This window comes from Leucopleurus acutus, assembly GCF_964270905.1.
Source record: "Leucopleurus acutus genome assembly, chromosome: 4".
NCBI classification, from domain to species: domain Eukaryota; kingdom Metazoa; phylum Chordata; class Mammalia; order Artiodactyla; family Delphinidae; genus Leucopleurus; species Leucopleurus acutus.
This window is the reverse complement of record NC_139146.1, coordinates 125,805,309-125,832,854: the sequence shown is the minus strand read 5'-3', so window position 1 is coordinate 125,832,854 and position 27,546 is coordinate 125,805,309. Positions and strand designations below refer to the sequence as shown.

The 27,546-nt window shown below is 36.9% G+C and overlaps 1 protein-coding gene across 4 annotated transcripts in view; it reads left to right on the top strand.

The window, feature by feature from the left end:
• ARFIP1 (ARF interacting protein 1) overlaps nt 1-27,546 on the top strand; it is a 134,907-nt gene that overhangs the window by 95,081 nt on the left and 12,280 nt on the right. For all 4 annotated transcript variants that reach the window (XM_082838264.1, XM_082838265.1, XM_082838262.1 and 1 more), the window contains 2 exons: nt 1,474-1,631; nt 10,831-11,005. In XM_082838264.1, coding sequence (XP_082694390.1) covers nt 1,474-1,631; nt 10,831-11,005 — 333 coding nt within the window. The remainder of the gene's footprint in view (nt 1-1,473; nt 1,632-10,830; nt 11,006-27,546) is intronic.

Below are 27,546 nucleotides of genomic sequence, written 5' to 3'. Positions count from 1 at the left end.
CTCCCTGTGGCTAAATTAGGACTTCTGGCATTTTCAAAGTTAATGTGGAATTGTGGATGTTGAGAACTTTTAGCAATGAACAGTGTTACAGGGATATGATACAATGACATATACTTTGTTATACAGTGAATAGAAAAACTATGATATTTATATCCAGCTCAATTTCATATTTTTCTTCCTCTTATTTGGTGATTTTTTAATTTTGCCTTTTACCTCTTAATGAACACCAAAGAAAATAAGAACAATTGTGTGAACGCTTTCTAAGTTTTTTTTTTAATGTTTTCTCCTATATTCTATTTCCAGTAACATTTATTTAGTCTTCAATATTGTAACTTAGCTTGTAAAAATGGTGCCAAAACTCTTCAGCTTTTCTGCCTTTTTAGTTTTTACATATATTGATTGATAGTCCTCTTATGTAATCCTTATCTGCCAATATTTGCAAATCAAGGGCTCTACAGTTTTGAAGACTGAGTTCCAAGTAAAGAGTTACATGGACCTCTCTTAGATGGAAAATGCTTTCAGCATAATAAACATAATTTTACTTTCTGTATTTATTAATTATTGAATATTCTATCACCTGGAAATTTAATTGTACCTATAGCACTAACGTTAAATTTGCATCTTTTAAAATTCTAGTTAATTTAATATTACATTTTTTTTTCAGCTGAAATTTAAAAATGTTTTTAACAAACTCACAATTCTCAAATTGAATGATATATCTTATAATAAGATATGATCAAAGTTTTTATTTGGTCAGATGTGTTCCTGATAATCTATCTGTTAACTAATCAAACTTAGACTGAAAGCTTTCTCTGCTCAAAATTTAGAGTTAGTCCTTGCCATTCATATGTTAAGGAGTCATGTGTAATGTTTGCTAAGCTAAGACTCAGCTTATTCAGAGAAAATGAACTAAAACTGGTGTTGAGTGATCCTTCCTCAGCTGTTTGTCCAGATAGATCTGAGCTTGGGAGTCAACTGGTTGCTAAGTTTACAAAGAAATGTGTATTGTTAATATTTATACTTTAAGGAGATTCAGTCAAAACACAAAAATTACTATCTATTTTATGTCTGAAAGTTTTAGCCAATTGTTACCTAATTTGGTTGTGAAAGTTAAAGTTTCTCTGATTAATAATCTGCTATAGTTTTCTTCTTAACAGCTGTGCTTACAGTATAATAGAAACAAAACGTAGAAATGAAAATAATTTTTCTAGTACAAAGTAGTTTCACTTTTTAAAATTATTTGATTTTAGCTATGCCTCAGAGCTGAACAATTTGGTTTATTCGAACTTTTCTGTAATTCTGTAGCTAGTTGTGATTTAGACTCCTATTTATTTATTTAAACATTGAAAGAGAAAACTTCTAAAGCTAGATTTCTAAATCAGATATTTTCCCAATAGTGATGTGTTTGAGATTTTCTTTAGTCACATTTACTAATTTGTAACTGGATAAATTAAGATGACTTTTTTGTTTTAGGAAGAATTTGGCTATAATGCAGATACACAGAAACTGCTGGCTAAAAATGGAGAAACTCTTCTAGGAGCCATTAATTTTTTCATTGCCAGTGTGAACACTTTGGTGAATAAAACAATTGAGGATACATTAATGACTGTGAAACAGTATGAAAGTGCCAGGTAGGTATAGATTTTCATTATATTGTCTGTTTTAGCAGGTGGTGCATAATTTGGTTAAGGTTTTGGGTTGCAAATAAGAGAAACTGACTCTGGCCAATATGGGCAGAAAAAGAATTTATTAGAAGGTTATAGGGTAGTCCACAGAGCTAACAGAAAGGCAGGAGAACAGATTCTAGAAACAAGCAAGAACCAAAGCCAAGTTAATGCCTCAGAAGAATCTAATTAGGGTACTTGATGCTGCTACAGCTCCCATAAATAAAAATTTCCAAAAGCTCCTGAGTACTTTGCTTCATTGCGTTGAGAGTATCCGGTTGAGCGTTGGCCATGTGCCCAAACCCTACCTGCTAGGGAATAGGGAGGTGGAGGAGCTCCCGGCTACAGCTTCCTTGGAAGAGGACAGGGCCTTGTGTTCTGCCAGGTAGATACCAGACGCCCTTTCTAATCTGGCCTAAGCCTGCCTCTTCAATCATACTACCACTGCTTCCCTATAAGCAGTTACACTGCTTCCGCAACAGCCAGACTCATAGTTTCAATTTCTCTTGAATATACTAGCTCATTTCTGCCTCCATGATTTTGTTTATGTTGGTTATTCAGATTATAACCAGGCTTCACAATCTTCCAAATTTTACCTTTTACATATATTAAAGTATTTACCTTATATTTTCATAGTTGTTTATAATGCAGTGTTTTCATACATCTTTTTTTTTTTTTTTTTTTTTTTTTTGCGGTACGCGGGCCTCTCACTGTTGTGGCCTCTCCTGTTGCAGAGCACAGGCTCTGGACGCGCAGGCTCAGCAGCCATGGCTCACGGGCCCAGCCGCTCCGCGGCATGTGGGATCTTCCCGGACCGGGGCACAAACCCGTGTCCCCTGCATCAGCAGGCGGACTCTCAACCACTGCGCCACCAGGGGAGCCCTCATACATCTTTTTATACACACACACACACACACACACACACACACACACACACACACAATTTATCTCATAACCATCCTGTTAGGTAAACAAAATGCATATTAATAGGTACTTAGAAATGTCTAAAAAGTAACAGATCTACGATAGCATTTTTCAACTTTGATTCCAGGCCCAATTTTTTCCCCCACTCATTCCTGTCCCCTTTGAGTTTTTTTCCTCTGAACACTTGATTTCTTTATTTTCTGTTATACTTTTTATAGCATAGTTGAAGATAGTGCAAACTTTACCTTTTGGATATATAACTTTACTTTTGGCCTCTTGATGTAGTTTAATGATGTGAGAAATGCCTATGAAAACTCTAAACTCATCTAGTCTTTTTGCTATTGAGTGCTTATTCTTAAGTATATATGTCCTTATGCTTTATATAGCTAAAAGCCCAAACCACTTGGAAAGTTAACTTTTTTTTTCTTAAAATTTATTGGTGGTAGTTACTGAAAACATTTTTGTACCTTATAAACACTTACACAATTCCAATTCAAGCTATAAAATGTTACTACCATGTTCTGTCTGTAGCTTACCTTTTTACACACACCCTCCTTACTCTCCTGAAACTCTTTTTTTTTTTTCTATTGAACTATAGTTGATTTACAGTATTGTGTTAGTTTCAGGTGTATAGCAAAATGATTCAGGTATGTATATATTCTTGTTCAGATTCTTTTCCTTTATAGGTTATTACAAGATACTGAATATAGTTCCCTGTGCTATACAGTAAATCCTTGTTGTTTATGTATTTTATATATAGTGGTATGTATCTGTTATCCCTCCCCCCTTTCCCCTTTGGTAACCAAAAGTTTGTTTTCTATGTGTATGAGTCTGTTTCTGAGTTGTAAATAAGTTCATTTGTATTATTTTTTAGATTCCACAAATAAGTGATATCATGTAGTATTTGTCTTTCTCTGTCTGACTTAGTTCACTTAGTATGGTAATCTCTAGATCCATCCATGTTGCTGCAAATGGCAATATTTCATTCTTTTTTATGGCTGAGTAGTATTCCATTGTATATATGTACCACATCTTTATCCACTCATCTCTCAGTGAACACTTAGGTTGCTTCCATGTCTTGGCTATTGTAAGTAGTGTTGTTGTGAACATTGGGGTGCATGTATCTTTCTGAATTAGAGTTTTCATCTTTTCCAGATAAGAGCCCAGGAGTGGGATTGCTGGATCATATGGTAACTCTATTTTTAGTTTTTTAAGGTACCTCCATACTGTTTTTCATAGTGGCTGCACCAATTTACAGTCCCACCAACAGTGTAGGATGGTTCCCTTTTCTCCAGACCCCCTCTAGCATTTATTTATTATTTGTAGACTTTTTTTTTGATGATGGTCACTCTGACTGGTGTGAGGTGATACCTTATTGTAGTTTTGATTTGTATTTCTCTAATAATTAGAGATGTTGAGCAACCTTTCATGTGCCTAGTGGCCGTCTGTATGTCTTCTCTGGAGAAATGTCTATTTAGGTTTTCTTGCCATTTTTTGATTGGGTTATTTTTTTGATATTGAGTTGTGTGAGCTGTTTGTATAGTTTGGAAATTAAATCCTTGTTGGTCACATCGTTAGCAAATATTTTCTCCCAGTCCGTACATTGTCTTTTCATTTTGTTTATGGTTTCCTTTGATGTACAAAAGCTTATGCTTGATTAGGTCCCATTTGTTTATTTTTGCTTTTCTTTCTATTGCCTTGGGAGACTGATCTAAGAAAATATTGCTACATTTGATGTCAGAGAATGTTTTACCTATGTTCTCTTCTAGGAGTTATAAGGTGTCATGTTTTATACTTAAGTCTTTAAGCCATTTTGAGTTTGTTTTTGTGTATGGTGTGAGGGTGTGTTGTAACTTCATTGATTTACATGCGGCTGTCCAGCTTTCCCAACACCACTTGCGGAAGAGACTGTCTTTTCTCCATTGTATATTCTTGCTTCTTTTGTCAAAGATTAATTGACCATAGGTGTATGGGTTTATTTCTGGGCTCTCTGTTCTGTTCCATTGATCCATATGTCCGTTTCTGTGCCAACACCATGCTGTTTTGATTACTGTAGCTTTGTAGTAGTATCTGAGGTCTGGGAGGTTTATGCCTCCTGTTTTGTTCCTTTTCCTCCAGATTGCTTTGGCAGTTCTGGGTCTTTTGTGGTTCCCTACAAATTTTAGGATTATTTGTTCTACTTCCGTGAAAAAAGTCATGGGTAATTTGAATAGTGATCTCATTAAATCTGTAGATTGCTTTAGGTAGTATGGCAATTTTAATAATATTAATTTTTTCCAATCCAAGAGTGTGGGATATCTTTCCATTTCTGTGAGTCACCTTCAATTTCCTTAATCAGTGTTTTATAGTTCTTAGCATATAGGTCTTTCACCTCCTTGGTTAGGTTTATTGCTAGGTTTGTTTTATTTTATTTTGTTTGTTTTGTTTGATGTGATTTTAAACGGGATTTTTTTTTTATTTTATGGAAGGTTAACTTTTGATCTTTGCACAAGAAAAGATGCTTCTATCCTATGCTGTGTTTGTAATTTTCAGTTTAGTATTAACATACTAAATCAGATTCTTACCAGATCTCAATCAGATTCTTAATGACTTGGATAGGAAGGTCAAGACAAATAGTTGTGGTTGTCAGGTGGGAGAAAGACACAGATGGATCTGTGTGCCTTATTTAGGATTTGGGCTTGGTTTTTTATTTTTCTTTATTGTTTGAAGTATTTACTAACATTGTATTAAAATCAGAAGGTGGGAACAAAGAAACAGAAGAAATCTATCAATATGATTTCCCTCGATAACATTGCAGGAATGTCTCAATAAGGTATAATAAGCAGTGGGACTTGCTTCAGCTGCCAGTAATTGGTTTTCCAGTCTCTGTTTAAATCCTTTCATGGGCATTGCCAGTATTTTTCGAAGTATATACATTATTTCAAAGTATATACATTTATTATGTAAATTTTTCACTTCTGTAAACTCTGGTTCTTTTCCAAATCTATCTGTTCCTTACTCTTAGTATACTAATTTGTTTTCCCTTTTACCTCTTTAATCATTTTAAACATTCTTATTTTCTAGTCTAAAAAGATTTTAAATATGTGCTTTTGAAGATGAAAATTCTTTTGTTCCAAAAGTATCCCCTATCACTTCCCAGTTAAGAACTACATGAATCTAGTTTCTGTAGACTTTGTAATTGTCCACCTGTCCTGAAATATATTTTAGCTACTATTTTTAGTTTTAGGTATTTTAAAATATAAAATATATTTCATTTGAAGTATGTCATATGTTTCTCTTCAGCCTTAATTTCTAACATGCTTTTAAAAATATTAACCCATATTAAAGAAAGACAAATACATTAGATGTCACTGTTCGTACAGAAAACATTTTATACTTAATTTGCAAAGGAGAAAAATAAGCCTCTAGAGGTTAAATGGTTTGTTCCCAGGAATCAATTTCAAAGCCAAAATGAAAACCCATGGGCTCCTTACCTTCTATTTTTGATCATTAGGCCTCAAGCCTGAACTGGACTAATCTCAAATTTTCACATCTAATTATAAAAAATAATTTTCATGTCTTCTGATGAGGAATCTGATTTAATGTACAATGTGATATAAAATCTCAATTTATCCAATGTATAGGTTTGTTTAAAACTTTTGAGCAAAATTATAAACCAGGTTATATGTACTTGGTAGCTGGTTATCAGGAAACCTTTAGAATACCTCTGTGTGTACTTTAAAAACCAACAACAGTAATGACCTCATCCCATAATTTATTCTCTTTTATTGAAATTGCAATATATGATTTTATTCATTAAGCTTAGCTTGGTGGTTAACTTTTCTGTACATTTATGGAGTAGCTGAGGCATTGACTAGTTGTAACACTAAAACATTGTCTACTGTGGGATAACACTGAAAAAGAATCCCAGATTAAAAGTTTCTCAGTAGCTGAATTTTCTTCTCTGTCAAAACCAGAATTTATTGAGTTTTAGGGCAAGGGTCAGCTATTTGATCAGCACAAAAAGTGGCAGTTTAGGCAAATGTCCGGGTGGCCTTTTAATGCTCCCTATTATGTATTGTACAAGTATTTCCTAGCTGTCTGGTGCTTTGTGTATAGAAAATCTTATAACAGCCCATTCAACACTTCTCCATAGCAGCACCAACAAGGGAGCCTATTGTGGTCAAAACTTTTCAGATGTGGACACCTGTTCTCTAGAAGTTTTATAGAAGCCATAAAGTAACCAGCTATCACTAACTTTATTGGTATGGACTCGGGGCAGACTGGCAACCTTGAAGTGAAGAGTTGCATTTTGAGAACTTAGCATACTTCTCTTCCTAGTGTTAATGAACACTGTTAGATAAGCTCTTAGGGGATACAAACTGGATATAAATGAAAGGATATAAGGTCAGTATTATAACTTTGTGTTTAAATTAATTGCTGTTATTTAAAAGTATACCTGAGGCTATGAGGAATATTTGTCTTCACATTAAATCACCACACATTACTGTTTATTTTTGTCTACTTCTCTCTCATTTTTTACTGTTTTTAGTATGTTTGCTTCAGGCCATCCCTCTTCTAATTTGGCTGAAATAATAAGCACTCTAAACATATTAGTTATTAGCAGGTGTCCCAAGTACTTTGTACATATATTTTTTTGTGGAGATTATTCTTCCCATTTGTAGATGAAAAACTGAAGCAGAAAGAGAGAAAAAAAAACTAGCTCAAGACATTAGAGCCAGTGAAGGGCAGACTGGTCATGCAATTTGGCCATAGAACCCATGGAATTTAACTTGCTATTCCCATGTCAGTCTTGCCTCCCAAATTTTTAGTAACTGTCTCCTCCTCCTTAGCTTTACTGCCATTATCCTTCCTGATTTAGTGACTCATTTCTCTTTTGCCCAGTCTTCTAATTGGTTTCCTTGCTTCTGATTTCTTAATCTTCTACTCTGGTCCATCCTCCATGCCTTATATTACCACTAGAGTCACCTTTCTATCCTGAGCGAATAGAATGTGTCACTTTCTAGATCAAAGTTCTTCCATGGCTTTCCGTCACTTGTCCTACTGGAGTCAATCTGATCCCTTTAATATGGCCCTGCTTAATCTCAATCCTGCCTTCCTGTCTGATACTAATTCCTTTTGTTATCTTATTTCAACTTCAGGTTCTAAATTATTGAATTTCTTCCCAAATGTGTCATGGTATCTTACAAATCTATGCCTTTGTTCATGCTGTTCTCTTCCTGAAATATTCTACCAATTTCCCGGCCCCAATCCACCTCATAAACTCTTAGCATCCTTTGAAATTTAATTGTTTTAATTCTCTTCTGAGATGCCTTTTCAGATACCTGATTAAGTAATTCTTCCTCTTGATTTCCACCATACCTTATCTTCCTTCCCCCATGGCAGTATCCATTATCTCATTTTGTTGTTGTGTTTAAGAGCTTCTCTCCCTCTAGGCTGTTAGCTTCTTGAAGATAAGCTATGAAGATGAGCAGATAGTTTTCCTTTCTAGCACAGTGCCTGGAACATAAAATGTTAATACTTAATGTTTGTTGAATGAATTATTGTATCAATGAATGAACAAATGATATGCTTTTGACGCTGAAAGATAAAGTTACTAAATTTAGTACGAGTTGAGAATAAATTAGGCTTGGTGTGAGGGACTGATGTGTTCTTTCTCAAGTCATATATACATTCTAGAGTAAGTTGTTTATTAATTCCTGAAATAGATATGAATTGTACTACAGATATTTTAATAAAGAGCTTTAGTTTTAGGGCATAAGTTTGTGGTGCTGATTTTGACTAAATTAGAGATCGCTTTGCTTCTTCCTAGCTGAGTACTGAATAGTTGACACTGCTAGATAAGTCACTGTTTAATTAGCAAGGTAATGCTATACCTACACGGGTGCTTTGACAGAGGTATTGTAACGTGCTGTGGGATTGTGGTTTGTTGGTGGTGGGGTAATTATTTCAGTTAGTGGTGGGAGAGTATTAGGAGAGGCATCTCAGGGAGCACAAGGTGATGAGTGCTCTGTAGTAGATGCCACTGTCACATTCTAAATATGTTACGGAAATCCATCTAGAGTTCCCATACGGTAGTCACTAGGCACATGTGTCTATGGATTATGAAATGTGGCTAGCCTGAATTGAGATGTGATGGAAGCTTAAAACACAGTGGGGACTTCCCTGGTGGCACAGTGGTTAAGAATCCGCCTGCCAGTGCAGGGGACACAGGTTCGAGCCCTGGTCCAGGAAGATCCCACATGCCACGGAGCAACTAAGCCCATGCACCACAACTACTGAGCCTGAGCTCTAGAGCCCGCGAGCCACAATTACTGAGCCCGCACGCCACAACTACTGAAGCCCTCGTGCCTAGAGCCTGTGCTCACAACAAGAGAAGCCACTGCAATGAGAAGCCCGTGCACCTCAACAAAGAGCAGCCCCCACTCGCCGCAACTAGAGAAAGCCCGCGTGTAGCAATGAAGACCCAATGCAGCCAAAAAATAAAATAAATTAAAAATTTTAAAATTAATTAATTAATTTTTAAAAAAACAATGGATTTCAGAGACTCAGTCCCCCTCTCCCCCAAAAGTAAAATAGTTCATTAGCAATTTTTTTGCATTGATATATGTTGCAGAGATAATATTTTGGTTATATTGTGTAAAATTAAATATACTTTTAAACAGGTGAAGTTAACTTTTATTATTTTAACATGACTGCTAGAATATTTAAGTTACATATGTGGCTTGCATTATATTTCTGTTGTGCATTGCTGACCTAGACTATACTTTAAGAAGCGCCAGCCCACAGTTAACTCCCTTTTACCAGTTAGTTTATGTCATTCTAAAGTCTACTATCCCAACACAGCCAAAATTAAAAAAAAAAAAAAAAAAACTACTATCTACTGGTGAGTCTACTATCCTCACCTGCTTTGCCTTATCAATATTAACCAATTCACATGGGGGGTTGATCACTACCCTGATCTTGCTAGCATTACGTTTTAACATCTGTTTTTTAAACTGGTTTTTATTTATTTATTTTTTTTAGCCTCATGGCACGTGGCATCTTAGTTCTCCCACCAGGGATTTACCTGGCACCCCCTGCATTGGAAGCACAGAGTCTTAACCACTGGACCACCAGGGAAGTCCCTAAACTGGTTTTTGAAATTGTGGAGGGACTTCCCTGGTGGTCCCGTGGTTAAGAATCCACCTTCCAATGCAGGGGACCCGGGTTTGATCCCTCGTCGGGAAACTAAGATCGAATGTGCCGCGGGACAACTAAGCCCATGCACCGCAACTACTGAGCCTTTGTGCTCTGGAGCCTGTGTGCCACAACTAGACAGAAGCCCACACTCCGCAGCAAAGAGCCCGTGAGCCACAACAAAAGATCCCATGTGCCACAACTAAGACCCAATGCAGCCAAAAATAAATAAATAAATAAATATTTTACAAATAAATAAACTGTGGAAATTTTACTCGTCAGTTAATACTGTTCTTGGAAAGAAATAGTTAATGAGATTAAGAAGTAGCCCCTCTCCTCCCCTCCCACCATGCTTATATTAATAGCTCTTTGTACTAAAGAAATACTTGATTTTTTTTTTTTTTGCGGTACGCAGGTCTCTCGCTGCTGTGGCCTCTCCCGGTGCGGAGCACAGGCTCCGCACGCGCAGGCTCAGCGGCCATGGCTCACGGGCCTAGCCGCTCCGCGGCATGTGGGATCCTCCCGGACCGGGGCACGAACCCGTGTCCCCTGCATCGGCAGGCGGACCCCCAACCACCGCGCCACCAGGGAAGCCCAGAAATACTTGATTTTAAAGGCGTAAGGTGGGCTTCCCTGGTGGCGCATTGGTTAGGAATCTGCCTGCCGATGCAGGGGACACGGGTTTGAGCCCTGGTCCAGAAAGATCCCACATGCCACAGAGCGGCTAAGCCCATGCGCCACAACTACTGAGCCTGCTCACCTAGAGCCCATGCTCCCCACAAGAGAAGCCACTGAAATGAGAAGCCTGCGCACCGCAACAAAGAGTAGCCCCTAGTCGCCACAACTAGAGAAAGCCTGCGCATAGCAAGGAAGACCCAACGCAGCCAAAAATAAATAAATTAATTAAATTTTTGAAAAATAAAAAAAGCATAAGGTATCAAATATGCATGAGACTTATTATATATTAATGTATAATATGGAACTATTATGTAGTTCCACTTCACGTCCTGAAGTTATTTCACACTGTCTTTGTAGTGTGCTTCACTTATTCTCTTCTTTCCAGAATTGAATATGATGCATATCGTACTGATTTGGAAGAACTGAATCTTGGACCACGTGATGCAAACACTCTGCCAAAGATTGAGCAATCACAGCATTTGTTCCAAGCACATAAGGAAAAATACGATAAAATGCGCAACGATGTTTCTATCAAGTTGAAATTTCTAGAAGAAAATAAGGTAAATTTATTCTTTACCTTCTGAGATCTTTCTGTGGACTTTAAAGTCACCCTAAAGAGAGATAAATAGAAAGTTTCTGTTAACTGTCTTTCATTATAGAATTGACCCTTGAACAGCTTGGGGGTTAGGGGTGCCAACCCTCCATACAGTCAAAAATCCACATGTAACTCACAGTTGGTCCCCCCGAATCCAGGGTTCCCCAGAGTCTGCGCTTCCACATCTGCAGGTTCAACCAACCACAGATCATGCAATTCTGTAGTATTTACTGTTGAAAAAACTTCACATATATGTGGACCCATGCAGTTCAAACCTATGTTGTTCAAGGGTCAACTTTGGAATTGTTGGAAATGGGATTCCATTTATAATCAGCGTTTTAGTTTTTAGAAGTACATAAAATATATTTACCTTTCTGTCATAAAAGTCATCTTTCACATGTAACAATTGGCAAAAAATACTTGATGTTGATCTTCAGATTGGTGTTGGTATCAAGTGCTTTAAAAAGTTACATAATGATAGATTCTGTTCTGAATATTTTGAAAAATTTTTATTAATGGTAGGTACAGATTTCAGGAAGGGAACATCATTCTTCCCAGTAATTAATAAATGAGGAATGACTGAAAGGTTCCGTTGAGGGCTGCAGTTAGCATAACCTAGAATAAATAAGCCAGGAAACCAATTTTACACATTATTTTCATGTAACATGAATACATCCAAGGACTAGAACAGTAAGATCTGAGATGGACCTGCTTTCCTTGGAGGTAGACTCAGGTAATAACAGGCTCCCGAGCTTTGGCTTAAGTGAAGGACAGGTTCCCATGTTTAACATTACATGCATATTCAGTTCGGGGAGGGGGTTTACAGTTCTGAAAATGGAAGAGCCAGTAGTGAGCTAGGTACAGAGGAGGTGTAGATCAGTCCTCTGGAGATGGGGTCTCATCGTTGCACATTGGTGGTCCCCTTTCTGTGCTTTTCACATCCTCTGAAGTCATAATAGACCTTCAGCTCTGCTTTCTTCCAGGTATCGTCTTAATATTAATTTTCTTCAGTTCTAACTGTCTGTTGATATCTTCTTGTTTTCCTTAACGTTTCCTTAGAAACTCTTCTGGCTACCATAAGAGCTGCATACATTTCCTTCAGGCCAGCAGTATCACGCACTTGTTTTTTTAGCTACAATGGGTGAAAAGTACTGATTTTCCATTACACTGAAACCATTATAGTGTCAGTAAAGGAAACCTCAGTGGAGTCATGAGACAGCTTGCCCAGCACCATTCAGACAAGAGCACAGTGAGCCTTTTAGCGTTCATTAGCTGAGCACGTGAGATGGCATTCATTTCAGTCATTTGGTTTAATATTTTGAAGGATAGGAATATGTCAATACTTAGATATAGACATATATTTTAAATAAAAATATTTTTTACATACTCCCCTAGAATCAGCATGGTACAGTGTGGTGCTAAATGAAATATGCTAGCATTTTATGGGCTCTACCTAAAGCTAATTTGAATGGAAAGAAAGGAATTTGTCTAATTTGGGGGATCAGGACCTCTGCTAATAGAGAAAATTATTTTAGGAAATGTTTAAAATGGTAATTGTGGTCTATTGGAATCTATTGGTATTTATTGTGTGCTATTCTCTGGATAGTGAGATTATGGGTAATTTTTGTTTTCTATGTATTTTTCTGTATTTTAGACATTTTCAATGAAAAGTTACATTGCTTTTATAAAAAGGAGAGAAACTTTTGAAAGAATTAGTATCCCTAAACCATCTATGTTTATATGGTTCTTGCCAGAGTAAATAAAAATAAGCAAATTATACAAAGATAAATAATGTCTGTGTGACTGCTGCTTCTCTTACTATGTAACTGTTTTTGAAACTTGGCAGTAGATCTCCAGATTTAGACATGAATCAGGGAAGGCAGTTATTTGTCAGTTACTAGGCATTTTATTTATATTCTCTCACTTAATCCTCATAACAGCCTTCATACTCAGGAGACACACTGAGAAGTGAGGAAAGAAGAGACCAGCCAGGTCATCTCTGTAAATTGTACATGTCAGTCAGGTGGCTCTCATATCCAATTTTATCTTATTGGCATTGAAGAATTTTTAAAGTTGGGAGTAACAGAAAATTATGACTTAAAAACACTCTTCAGACACCGTAGTGAGGGTCTGGACTAGGTTCACTGCATTAGCAGAGAAAGGAAAGAGCAGTGGTTTCAAGGCTGCATGACAGAAATTAGGAAATAACATAGGAAGCTGGTTTGGCCTGAAGCTTAGGGATGAAGGTTGGGAACCTGTTCTATTTAACCCAGTATTTAGTTTGAAATGACAACAAGATATTCACATGGAAACAATTGGTAGGAAGTTTATGATGTGGGTTTGCAGTTTGGATGAACAAAGTCAGGGTTCCAGAGATAAAGGTTTAGAAGTCATTACTTTGAGAATAGTATTGTCATTGTCACAGCTTCTCTTCTTTCAATCTTCCTTACTATAAAATAAAAAAAATTGCCTTTATTCTCAAGGATTTTATGTTCTTAGAGAGCCTAGAGATATTCTTTGTTTGGGGTTTTCCGCAGTTGTCATCAAGCTAAGTTTCAGTTTCAACTCAGTAATCATTAATCAGCTATGTCTAAACTAAAATCTAAAAGAAACTCTGATCTTTTTATCTTTTGTGTTTAATTCTTTAAAACTATAAAAAGATAATGTTTTTCATCTCTGTTATTTTAAGCAATAAACAACTATAATTTGGGTGAAGACTTAGATCCATGAGAAAATTTTTCTTTGTTTTTTATTATTGTTGTTGAGCAACTTTTACCCTTTTCTCTTCTTTTATAGCTCTAACAAAGGGAGGAAAAAGCAAGCCCTTAGGCCTAGGAATTGCCTGTCATTCCTGTTTGCTTTCTTGACAGTTTGAAATGCCTCAAATTGGGGGTTTTCTTCTCTTGTTGAACTACAACTGAATTTGTACCTTAGTATTTCCTTTATACACGATTGTCAGGTAATCTACTTAGCACTTGAATTTTACCAAAATATAATATACTCTTTCTATTTCTTAAATATTGTATATTAAATTTTTTTTAATGTAAGTTATCTGAAACATCGATGAGTATGCTATTTTGTAATTTGATGATGTCCTGAAGGCTACTGTTTTTTTCTAAAGTTGTTTTTGCAGCTTTTTTTTTTTGCGGGTGGAGGGGTGCCAGGGGAGGGGTTCTTTTGGTTCTCATATCCTGGCTTTTGGAGTGTCCTGCCATAGCGACACTTCTCTTTCAAAATGCGAGACCAGATAACCAAACAGCTAGAACAGTGCAGAAGTAAAATAATCACTCAGACTGTGACTATCGTTATAAATTTTAGTGGCCAAACATTGTGAGAATATTTTTGGGTTTTTTTGGAACTTTAAAAGAAAATTTGAGAGTGACTGGGAGATGGATTCTTTACTATTATCTTAGAAAATTGAGGTGTTTATATGTACTTAGTCTAACCTTCCTTCTCTCTGGCAAAACAAAGGGAATAGGTATGTAAAATACCTATGTGCATACCGGGGTGTGTATGTGCATGCATTAATGCTGAGAGATGTGTGCACATATCCATCTTTGTCATTTCCCCTTAATGGAAAAACTTGAATTCTTCTACTGTTTACAATCTATACTCTATCCAGCCCCCAGCCCTACCCCCCACCCTCCTGATATATTGTGTTTACCTTTAACCTAAACAACCCTCTGATATTCTCTTCCTCGTTTACTAAACAACACGGAGTTGCATAACAGTAAGGACACAGTTGATTAGGCTCTTCTAATGTTTCTCCTTTCATCAATATTTCTTTTCTTCTAGACCTTTAAATAATGTAACTTGAGCTATTTTCTGACTTAAGGCAGTTTATTTACCTTTTTATTGTACCTTTGAAGGTTCAAAACAAAACAGAAGCTAGAAAATAGAAAACATAGTCAAGAGAGAAAATAGTCATCTCTGGTGCTTTGTAGACTTTGTGGGAACACAAAACACATTGTAAATCAACTATACTTCAATTTAAAAAAAAAAAAAACACAGAACAAAGTAAACATACTCACATAATGTGAGACAGCTATATATGTAGTTGTGGTTACCCAGTGACTTTATACAAATGTGTACTGTAATAAGAAATACCCAAAGCCTAGTACATTTTTATAACAATATGCTGTAAATGTTTAGAAAAGCTTGGAGAGCAAAGGTATTCTTCTCTCTGAGAAGAAAAAATATAAGCCTCTGAATTTAAAAATGGATATCTGTTGCCAAATTTCAAGAAACATGTTAATCATTACTTAATATGTACAATCAGATACATTCTTGAAATCTCTTTTTCCCTATTGTCAAAAGAAAAGGACCCTAACTTTTTACTCTTGATATTTTTAAAATAGTCATGCCAGTGATGTACTGTCATCTTTATTTCTGTAACTGTAGGCATAAACAGTATTCTTGGTATTTGCTCATAAGTCAAGTGAAATTAATTTCTGTAGGTAAAAGCACCCGGTTCTAAATAAAAAATAAACATTTATGGATTGGGATGTGTAAATACAGTAAACACCGTGCCAAATACGATTACCTACATTTGGATCCTGTGAAACAGTCCCTTAGTCCTGCAACTCTGCTTCCACACTTAATTCCTCAGTGTATTTAATCATGTAATTTGATATAATCTCATGTTGTTATTGTTCTTTTTTTCATTCATTTAACAAACATTTATCAAGTATTATACTGTGTACCAGGAAGTGTTCTGGGTATTGGTGATGCCCAGTGAGCAAAAGTTAAAAAAATTCAACCCTTAGAATTTATAGCCTAGTAAAAGAAACAACACTGATCAAATCACACCAAAATATAAATGTAAAATTTTGGCTGTGACCAGTGAGTGCTCAGGCTCAGGCTTCCATGTGATGTAGAACATTAACCAGGTAAAGTGAGAAGCAAAGAGTATTTCTGGCAGAAATGGCAGGGTGTGGGAGGTAAACGGCCAGACGATGCAGGCCTTGTAGGCCATGTTAGGGAAAATTTATTTGAATATCAGTGGGAAGCCACTGAGAGAATTCTTGGCAAATGATGGGTCTGTTTTTGTTTTTGTTTTAATATTTATTTGGTTGCACTGGGTCTTAGTTGCGGCAGATGGGCTCCTTAGTTGCAGCATGTGAACTCTTAGTTGCGGTATGCATGTGGGATCTAGTTCCCTGACAAGGGATCGATCCTGGGCCCCCTGGGAGCGTGGAATCTTAACCACTGCGCCACCAGGGAAGTCCTGGCAAATGACAGGTTTTAAAAATGGTGCATAGGGCTTCCCTGGTGGCGCTGTGGTTGAGAGTCCGCCTGCCGATGCAGGGGACACAGGTTCGTGCCCCAGTCCGGGAGGATCCCACATGCCGCGGAGCGGCTGGGCCCGTGAGCCATGGCCGCTGAGCCTGCGCCTCCGGAGCCTGTGCTCCGCAACGGGAGAGGCCACAACAGTGAGAGGCCCGCGTACCGCAAAAAAAAAAAAAAAAAAAAAAAAAAATGGTGCATAGATTTTAGTAGAACCTAAGAGTGAATATAGGAGTTTAGACAAGAGATAATGGAGCTTGGATTAGTATTAGTGGAAGTGGAATGAACTGAAGGTTTCAAGAGATACTTACAAGGTAAAACAGAAATACATGTAAAATACTAAGAACAGATTGATGTAATTGGCACCTTTGACATTTTATTCAGCAAATATTCATTAATTGTTTTTCATATGTCAGTCACAGGGTTAAGTAATAGAAATATAATGGCCTTGTTGTCATAGAGCTTTTGGTCAAGTAAGAGAAATAGACATTAAACAAATAATTACAGAAATACAAACCATGATCAGTGCTGTGAAGGGAAAATAGAGGGGTCTTGTGAATATACAAAGGGGACTTGGCTTGATGTGGTAGAGAAAGTGACATTGGAGCTGAGGATCCAAAGGGATGGAGAGGAGTTACCAAAGGTGTGTGGAGGAAGGAATAGAATATGCAAAAGCCAGTTGAAGGTCAGTGAGGCCAGAGTATGAGGAGAATGGGGGAGAGTAGCTCTGTATGAAGCTGGACCGGTAGGTCAGGCCTACACAAGGATGAAAAGACCTATGTACAAGGTTATTCATCGCAGTGTCACTTGTAGTATCAAAAGATGAGAAACAACTGAAACAGTTCAGCAGTAAGGCCTAGTCGAATCAACTGTGGTTCATTTATGCAACAGAATACTTTTCAGCTGTTAAAAAAAAAAGAATAGGGATGCAATTGATAGAAAGATCCTCAGAACATACTGTTAAATGAAAAGAGCAAGGTGCAAAGCAGTGTATATGGTACAGAACCTTTTCTGTGAGAAAGGAAGGAAATAAGAATGTATAATCATATTTTCTTGTGTTCGCATAAAGAAAAACCAAAGGAATTAACTAATTAAAGTTTTTTACCTATAAGGGGAACAGAGTATTTGGAGACAGGACTGAAAATGAGACTTCTCATTATATGCTTTTTGTGTCCTTTCAGTTTTGATCCTACCTATTCAAAGAATAAAATTTGATTTTTAAAAGAAAGGAAAATAGGTATAGATAGAAAATGTTTGTTTTTAAAATAGTATACCTTCTGTTTTCAAAAAGACTCAACTGGATTTCTGTTTTTCTTTTTTTTTTTAATATTATTTATTTGGTTGCACCAGGTCTTAGTTGCAGCAGGCAGGCTCCTTAGTTGTGGCTCACCAGCTCCTTCGTTGTGGCACATGGGCTCCTTAGTTGTAGCATGCAAACTCTTAGTTGCGTCATGCATGTGGGATCTAGTTCCCTGACCAGGAATTGATCCCATTCCCCCTGCACTGGAAGTGCAGAGTCTTTATCTACTGCGCCACCAGGGAAGTCCCGATTTCTATTTTTCAAACATAGCTTAATATACATATTTATATAACCTATAATTTTCCTCTTAGCTTAAAATCAAATGATTGATTCTGTGTTGGAAAGAATAAAAAAACAGTTTCATCTTAAGTGACAGATTAGAAATGATGTGATAGTGCCTTCCATTAATGCAGAAAATATTTTCTTGTATGCTGCCATGTTTGCTGTTCTTAGTGGTTTGACTTCCAGGTCCCTTTAAAACTTTCTAAACACACATGGAGCAGGAAAAATTTGACTGTGATTTGCATTGTCTCCTTTCTGTCTTTATGAAAGGGGCAGAAGTTAACTATCTTTATATGAATCATGCAACCAAAAAGAATTGTGAGTTGTGGGTTGATTTTGAAATTAACATCAACCAAGCCATATCTATCCAGAGTCGGTTGGTAATTTGCAGTTCTCAACTGGTGAATGCAGGAGAGAGCACACCCAGCTGACCAGTTCATACAGTCTCTCTGTCAGTTGTGCTACGATTTCCAGCATGCAGTTTTTGTGAAAGAAAGATGTTTTGTACAATAGATTTAAAAGCCTTCCAGAGGGATAGCTGTATAATCATGAGTTGCTGTTTTTATATGTTTGACTTGGTTCTGTTTCTTGGCGATTATATTTAAAGTACTTGTGTTTTCTGACCCCTTTTGGTCATAAGTGACCAACTCATTTGGAGGATAGGTTCATTTTTCTGTTGTTTATCTTATAGGGGAGAGGATTGTTCAGTCCTTTCACTTTGAGTATATAGGATTCACTTATTAAAATTTACTTCTTGGGAATCCCCTGGTGGTCCAGTGGTTAGGACTCCATGCTTCCACTGCAGGGGCCTGGATTCAATCCCTGGTTGGGGAACTAAGATCCCACAAGCTGCACGATGCAGCCCTCCCCCCAAAAAAATTAACTTCTTGACCATTACTACTGCAATGTCTCTATTCTGTTAGATGGTTGGTACTGTGTATGCCTCAGATCCACATTTCACTTATTTTGCCGGCCTTGGGTATCACCCAAGTCAGTTTGCCAGGTTTTGTGATAAAGGTGAGTTTTTAAGTAAGCAACCAGTGTGAGATTTGAACAGATCACTGATACTCCACATTGGTTTTGGTGGCGGTGGCATTACTGCACTTTTTTTAGCTCCTAATAGTTACAGTCTCTGCAATTTATTTAAAAGTAAGCCCTTTAATTAGTATCTCTGAGTAAAATCTCAGACGATACCAGCAGTGTTTAAGAACTTGACTTTGCATTGTTCTTTTTCACCTTTCCTTGAAGTCCTTTCAGTAATGACTCAGTGCTTTCCTGTTGACTATATATATATATATATATATATATATATATATATATATATATATATATATATATATATATATGTAATTAGGCATTACAAATAGCTTGCTTTGGGCTATTTGTAATGCCTAATTCTAAAGAAATACTGTATAATGGTATTATGGCAAGCTTGCTGACAAGCAACTTACAGTCTAATGGAGAACATTTAGTAAAATCTGTTCTATACAAAATGCTGAGTAAAGCATGAGGAAGAAGAAACCTAGAATTTGATGAACAAAACCTTAGTGTGGGCTAGAAGTACTTGCTGGGCTGGGTGGCAGTGTGACTTGAGCAGGGCCACACAGAATGAGGAACACGAGCACTGGCAGAAGGAGGTCAGAAAAAAGTCTGCAAGAAATCCTGGATCATATGTTTCAATGATTTGTAAACTTTTGTTATATTTTCTGTTCTATTCTTAAAGCAGAACAGTATTGCTGCTTATGGATTTTTTTAAGGAAAAATAATGGTTTTATAATAACATTTTAGTAAAGCTTTTCCATTAAGTTTATAAACAGCTGTTAGGTGCACGGGATGAGAATTTTGTAAGCTGTATAAGAGGAAAAAAAAGTTAGCTTTCCAAGATAAAATAACAGAACCATACTTCTGAAAGAAAACTGTTTTGTGAATGTAAAGATGAATTTGAATTGGCCATTGGTTTATCTGTAAGTTCCTGTTGCCCAGTGTCCAAAGGCCAGTGAGAACTGGGTCACCTCATTAATGAAAGGAAATACCCAGTTCCTTAGCTACTCTTCTGGACCTAAATTAATTTTAAACTAGGAGTTCAGATGCTAACTTGAATGATTTCTGCTACTTAATATTTCCTCGAGCAGAGTTTCATTCTTTCTTCCCCTGTGTATTACAATAGTGCCCAGGGCTTTCTCCAATTAAAGCACAAATCATACTGTGCTGCGAATGCCTGCTAGTCTGTTTCTTCTCCTAGAGGTAAGCCCCATGGATACATATTTAGGGCATTCCCTTCCTACAGTAAGTGAACTGATAGACACTGACCTTTAAGTAATCTGCATATAGAGGAAGCTTTCTGTAAGTATTTTATATAATATCTATATGTATATCTATAATCTGTGATCTAGATGATCATACTAGTGTACAGATGATGATGCTGAGGTCCAGAGAGGTTAAGTAACTTGCCCAAATTTCTCACAGCCAGACCAGGATTCAAATCTAGATCTGTTTGACTCCATAGCCCTGCTTTTAGTTAAGTAAATGATGTTATAATGCTGCTCCAAGAAAGGCTTGGAGGGAAAAGATTGGAGATAACGTTGGAAAACAGAAACCATATTGGTCACATCTAAACCTGGAACTCTTGGAGGGAAGGGTGAGGACAGGGAGCGAGCTAACATGGTAAAAGCCATAGAACAGAAGCGCCAACAGGCATTTTTGCTAGGGTGAGAAAACTTGTGCGTTGAGAATTTTAATGTACCGTTGGATAAAAAACGATAAGGCGTAGTGCTGTGACTCACTGTTACTGGAGTTTACAGATTGCGTTTCATCAGTTATCTTCTTTTCAAAACAAAACTGCCATTTTTAACTCATAGGATGCTTTTTTTAAAAAACCCACTTGTCAGTGATTTGTTGAAACCATCCCAGTGAGTCAGAAAAATAAAATCTATTCCACCTCCATGTTTGTCTTTCCTTTTTCTCACTCCCTTCCCAGTGCCCACTCCCATATTTCTGATAGTGCTTCTCTTTTTCAGCGGGTAGCTGCTTTCATGACAAGCATTTCCAAAGCTATTACAAAGTAATAAAATTATACTTCACAAACCTAATAAAAGGCCAAGATAGGTACACATTCCTGCTGTTACTCTTCTGGTTTCTTCCTTACTGGAAAAAGATCAATGATGGGCAGAGAAAGCATATCATCATACATTTTTAAATAGTTGGGAGTAAAGAAAGGAATTAATTCTTTACATATCAGTGGTTGGAGACTTCTTACTAAAGAATGATTTTGTGGGCTTCCCTGGTGGCGCAGTGGTTAAGAATCCGCCTTCCAATGCAAGGGACATGTGTTCGAGCCCTGACCTGGGAAGATCCCACATGCCGCTGAGCAACTAAGCCCCTGCACCACAACTACTGAGCCTGAGTTCTAGAGCCCGTGAGCCACAACTACTGAGCCCATGCGCCACAACTACTGAAGCCTGCGTACCTAGAGCCTGTGCTCCGCAACAAGAGAAGCCACGCCAATGAGAAGCCCGCACACTGTGAGGAAGGCACAACACAGCCAAAAATAAATTAATTAATTTTTTTAAAAAAAAAGAAAGAATGATTTTGTTCCAGCTTTTCCTTTCATGTTTAAGCCAAGGTACTGCCCCAATATTGTTGTACACTTAATATAAAGCCCTATTTTATATAATTACTGGAAGAGCCAATAAGTACTTTGAAGAACTTAACAATTGTAAATATATTAAAACTAATAGCTTTTTTAACTAGAAATTACCTCATTTAAAAAAATGACTTCAGTGTCTCTGATAAAAAGGTATGTAATCTAAATTTGATTTGGAAAAAAGTTCATTTGGTAGAAGTAAAGTACTTTTTTATGGTTTTGATGCCTATGAAATAACACTTTAAGTTTTTTAGTCAATAACTTTTAAGTGGTATTTATGTTCTGTTGATACATGCTGTATCAGCAGGAGAAAGTTTTCAGTGTGATCCACTTGACATCATCTATCAGTTCTGCTCTTAAATTTCTCTTACCCAGTTTCTGTTTAAAACCTCAGCTTGTCTCTGTGTGTCAGTAGTCAGTGCTGAAGTTTGTTTTGCCCCTTAACAGTTAAAGTATCGTATGATATATTTTCGGTCATTCACCAGATGTTGCTGTAGTGGTTTTGCTTGTGTCTGATCTGGGTTGCTCATTGTTTGGTAGGTCTTTATGAAAGTTCTTAGTAATTGAGTTCACGGTGATTTAGTATGTTTCTGAATTACTCTGTTTCTGATGTTAGGTTTTCAAAGTTGGTCAAATCTGTCATCATCTCACCACAGGAAATATTACCTCTGTCTTCTCCTACTTTAAATCTGCTTTTCTGTCCTGTTTTATTTATCCTTATAACCACTTTAAACCTTTTTAAAGTTAGGACATAACATACATAAATAGCTCAATATAGATTTTTTTTCCTGCTCTGTAATTATGGAAAGATTATATGAAAGTTTAATATTGCGTTATTCTTCATAATTTTAGAAAGAATTAATTTTTATCTGTTCCAACCCTTGCATTAGATCCTTGTCCTGAGGCTGTTTAAATGCAACTTCAGGACCAGAGACAAAATAGGAAGGAGGTTTAGATATATCTTTTCTACATTCTACCCTTCCTTTAACTGATCTGTTATACCTTCTTTTGTTTGTTTCAAACTTTGTTTAAAAGCTTTCTAAAATGTAGAATAGAGGCAGGTTAGAATAGGTGAAAGAACATGAACCAGTCTTGGAATAAACATTCCTGTTTCCCAAATCCAGCCTATCTGCTTCCTACCTGTGTAAAACTTAGGTGAGTTACTTAACTTTCTGAGTCTGTTTTTTTTTTTTTTTTTAAATGATAACATGGAGAGAATGGAAGATGTAAGATGTAAGGGTAACATATTACCTGTCACACAGAAAATGCTTCACAAAAGTTAGTGTCACCCACCATATCAAAGAATAGTCTACCAAAAATGCTTGGCTGTTTCTTTGATACTGTATGCTTATCACTTCTCATGATTTCATAGCATAAATATAGAAGTAAATTGAAAAAGTGTAATGACCCTAAAATATTTCCTCCAACATTTCGGCTTTTTGCCCCTTCTCCTAAAAGCAGGGTTTGACCTTCCCCCCCCCCCCCCACCTTATGTTCTTCATCTCTCTCCTCAAGCCAGTTCTAGTTGAGAAACCAGAATCTTTCCCAGACTGATCTTTTTTCTTTTTTTTAATTTATTTTATTTACTTTTATTTTTGGCTGTGTTGGGTCTTCGTTGCTGTGTGCGGGCTTTCTCTAGTTGTGGCGAGCGGGGGCTACTCTTCGTTGCGATGCGCGGGCTTCTCATGGCGGTGGCTTCTCTTGTTGCGGAGCACGGGCTCAAGGCGCACAGGCTTCAGTAGTTGTGGGTCACGGGCTCTAGAGCGCAGGTTCAGTAGTTGTGGCGCACGGGCTTAGCTGCTCCGCGGCATGTGGGATCTTCCCAGACCAGGGCTCAAACCCATGTCCCCTGCATTAGCAGGCGGATTCTTAACCACTGCGCCACCAGGGAAGCCCTCCCAGACTGATCTTTATAAAAAAGCCAGATAGCCTAGTAAAGTGAACCTGATAGACAAGCCGTATACTTAAAATAATACTTTTAAGTCTTGTTAAAACTGCTTATTATATATAGTGACAACAGCACAGTATCATTACCAAGGTTGCAAAAATTATCTTTAAAATTGTATTGCAACTGCTTTTATAATGTTTCTTAATTTTTCCGCTATTGGTAATGATTTGTATTTACTTAATAACCAAAGCATTCTGAAGATTCTTTGTAGCCTATCAGTCAGAGCTGCACTGAATGCATTATATGAGTACAGACCCTAGTGCAAATTAAAATTAGTCAAAAATAAGTGGAGATTGGACTTCCCTGGTGGTCCAGTGGTTGAGACTCCGTGCTTCCAATGCAGGGGGTGTGGGTTTGATCCCTGGGCAGGGAAGTTCTGCATGCCGCGTGGCACGGCCAAAAGTAATAATAGAGTAAAAAAATAGAAAATAAAATTTTTAAGAGAAAAAAATAATTAGAAAAGCAAACTATTCTAAGTTTTTAATTCATTTAATTTAGAAAGTATACTCCTGTTGAGAACTGATTTATTAGTTTATTTTAATTTACTTTTATTTTTTATTTACTAATGGTTTGATTAACGAGTCAACTTACCATTGTTATTTAAATTTGCATCTGATTTTGAAGACTACTACCAGAACTAAAACTCGTACTAGGATAACACTTACATAATCAGTGCTAATAGAAAAATGAGATAAGTTGTCTGTTTTGGTATGAAACAGCTTCTGAGATTAAAGTGACAATGAAATTTTATATTTTATTTCCATAATTATAATTGAAAAGCTGTGACTCCCCAGAGGCTCTCTTTATTCCAGGAACTTCTCTGAAGTGCTGATACTTTAAAAGGCTTTTACACATCAACCTTCTCACAATTACCAAGCGAATGTTTTTGTGAAAATGGGTATTGTATTATTTTGTTGTGAAAACTAGAATTCAGTCCTAAAAAGCATCCTCTTTCCTTTATTTCCCATGGATTAAGTTTCACTGGGTAGTGGGGGACCATTTTAAGTACAGCTAATGGCCCCGTTTTGAGGCTTGGGTGGTGGGCTCCCAAGCTTCCCTCAGCTACAAGAAGTGTGTCTCTGTGTTAGGTTTGTCGACTGTCAGGGGTTGGGGACTCTGACTTGTGTTGACAGCAGTAAGGTTAGCTAAAAATTGTCAGATTCCCTTCCCACTTTCTTTCTGATGCTCTTAACTTTCTGGGCCATTATAACAGCTCTCTGCAGTTCAGTACGTGAATCAAATCCTGTGCTCTTTTACTGTCTTCTCCAATTCTTTTTTTTTTTTTAATATTTTATTTATTTATTTGGTTGCATCGGGTCTTAGTTGTGGCAGGTGGGCTCCTTAGTTGCAGCTCATGGGCTCCTTAGTTGTGACATACGAACTCCTAGTTGCAGCATGCATGTGGGATCTAGTTTCCTGACCAGGGATTGAACCCGGGCCCCCTGCACTGGGAGTGTGGACTCTTAACCACAGCAGCACCAGGGAGGTCCTTGTCTTCTCCAAGTTCTAAAACACTGGGAGTTAAAATTCAAGTCAAAAATTCTTTGTGGTCCGAAAAGGAGTAATTAGTTAGAACCTATTTCTAAAAATTAGAATTTCATACGAAAAATACAGAAGCCCTTTAGTTGCTCTGTTGCTCCAGGAGCCAAGGGTCATCTGAAATTGGAAAACAAGAAAGGCCAAATAATACTAGTAGGTGGAAAATTACTGTGTGACTCAAGTAGGTTACTACCATGAAAACCTTAAAAAATAACTCAATAACAGGGAAGAGTGTTTATAAACTGGTACATAAACTTTCAGCTAAATTTAATACATCTCTAATAGAAGTGCCAGTTTCTGTCCTTAAAAATAAATAGAAATAATGTTTTTCTACTGAAAGAAAGCCTTTCAACAGAACGGCTTTTTGAGAGCCATTTGAGTTCCCAAATATATGTGTACCTCTATTTAGAAAACAATTTTCTCAGAAAGTTTTAGTAGAAAGGAACCATAAAAATTATCTTACTCTCAGTTTCTTCATTATGCAAGTGAAGAGAGTTCATATGGTTAACTTGAGGCAGAAATGGGAGTTGAGCACAGTTTTCCTGAATCATTCTCCTTCAACTATATCAACCTCCTTCTGCAGTTAACAAGAAACAGGCAAAGAAAAAGGTTATCTACTTAATGGACATAGAAAATAGAAAATTAATAAATGGTTTATTTGTGGTAGATTGGCCTTGTTCCTAATCAGGAAAATGACATTTTAGGGAAGGAAATTTTACTTACGTGTGCTTTCCAAAGAATCAAAATGCATCACATACCAGTTTGTAAGGATTGTAACATCATATTTTAGGGCCAGATAGGAGTTTTCCTTGAACTCTCTGAGGTGTATTACTTGTAGAATCTACAAGCAAAGGTGAAAGTCTCAATTATAAACAGAACTGACTTATGGCTTTAGGGAGAATTAGAAACTAGAAAGATTATTTGAAACTTTCTAATTTAGTTTCTTTTTTAAATCTATCTACTCATTTATAGTCTTTATTTTTTATACTACATTTGAAACAAGTCATGAAGCTTCATTATTTTCCTTTTTTCTTTCTTTCTTTTTAAAAAAGTATTTGGTATACACACAAAACAATATATGTAATGCATTCCTCTCAGGTCAGTACCTAGCTGTGGAATAGCTGGGTTGTATGTATACATACACATGGGAATAGTAGGTGCATGTTTAACTTTTTAAGAAACTGGCAAACTTTTCCAAGATGGTTGTACCATTTGACATTTCCACCAATAGTATATGAGAAACCAATTTGTTCCACATCCTCACCAATAAGGTATGGTTAACCTTTCATTTTAGCCATTCTGGTGGATGTGTAGTAGACCTCATTGTGGTTTAAATTGGAATTTCCCTAATAAATAAAGATGTTGGTCATTTCATGTGCTTATTTGCCATCTGTATATTTTCTTTGGTGAAATGCCTGTTCAGATTTTTTCCCCATTTTTTCGTTAGGTTTGTCATTTCCTTATCTATTTGTAAGAATTTTTTGTATATTCTAGCATCAGGTTCTTTGCCAGATATGTTTTGCACATATTTTCTCCCAATAGGAGAAGCTAGATAACATGCCGTGGGGCCAAACACAGCCTATATATATATAATTTTTTACAAAGGAAAAACCAATAGGGATGATAAGCAAAACTCAGAATAGGGAGGAAATTTGTACAAGCCTCTTAGATAGCCACAGACAGCAGAAGCAAGAAGACCTACAATCCTGCAGCCTATGGAACTAAAACCACATTCACAGAAAGATAGAAAAGATGAAAAGGCAGAGGGCTACATACCAGATGAAGGAACAAGATAAAACCCCAGAAAAAAAAACTAAGTGAAGTGGAGATAGGCAACCTTCCAGGAAAAGAATTCAGAATAATGATAGTGAAGATGATCCAGGACCTCGGAAAAAGAATGGAGGCAAAGATCGAGGAGATGCAAGAAATGTTTAGCAAAGACCTAGAAGAATTAAAGAGCAAACAAACAGAGATGAGCAATACAATAACTGAAACGAAAAATAAACTAGAAGGAATCAGTAGCAGAATAACTGAAGCAGAAGAACAGATAAGTGACCTGGAAGACAGAATGGTAGAATTCACTGCTGCAGAAGAGAATAAACAACAAGAATGAACAGAAATGAAGACAGCCTAAGAGACCTCTGGGACAACATTAAACGTAACAACACTCATATTATAGGGGTCCCAGAAGGCGAAGAGAGAGAGAAAGGACCTGGGAAAATATTTGAAGAGATTATAGTTGAAAACTTCCCTAACATAGGAAAGGAAATAGCCCCCAAGTCCAGGAAGTGCAGAGAGTCCCAGGCAGGATAAATCCAAAGAGAAACACACCAAGACACATAGTAATCCAACTGACAAAAATTAAAGACAAAGAAAAATTATTGAAAGCAACAAGGGAGAAATGACAAAAAACATACAGGGAACTCCCATAAGGTTAATGCTGATTTCTCAGCAGAAACTCTACAAGCCAGAAGGGAGTGGCATGATATATTTAAAGTGATGAAACGG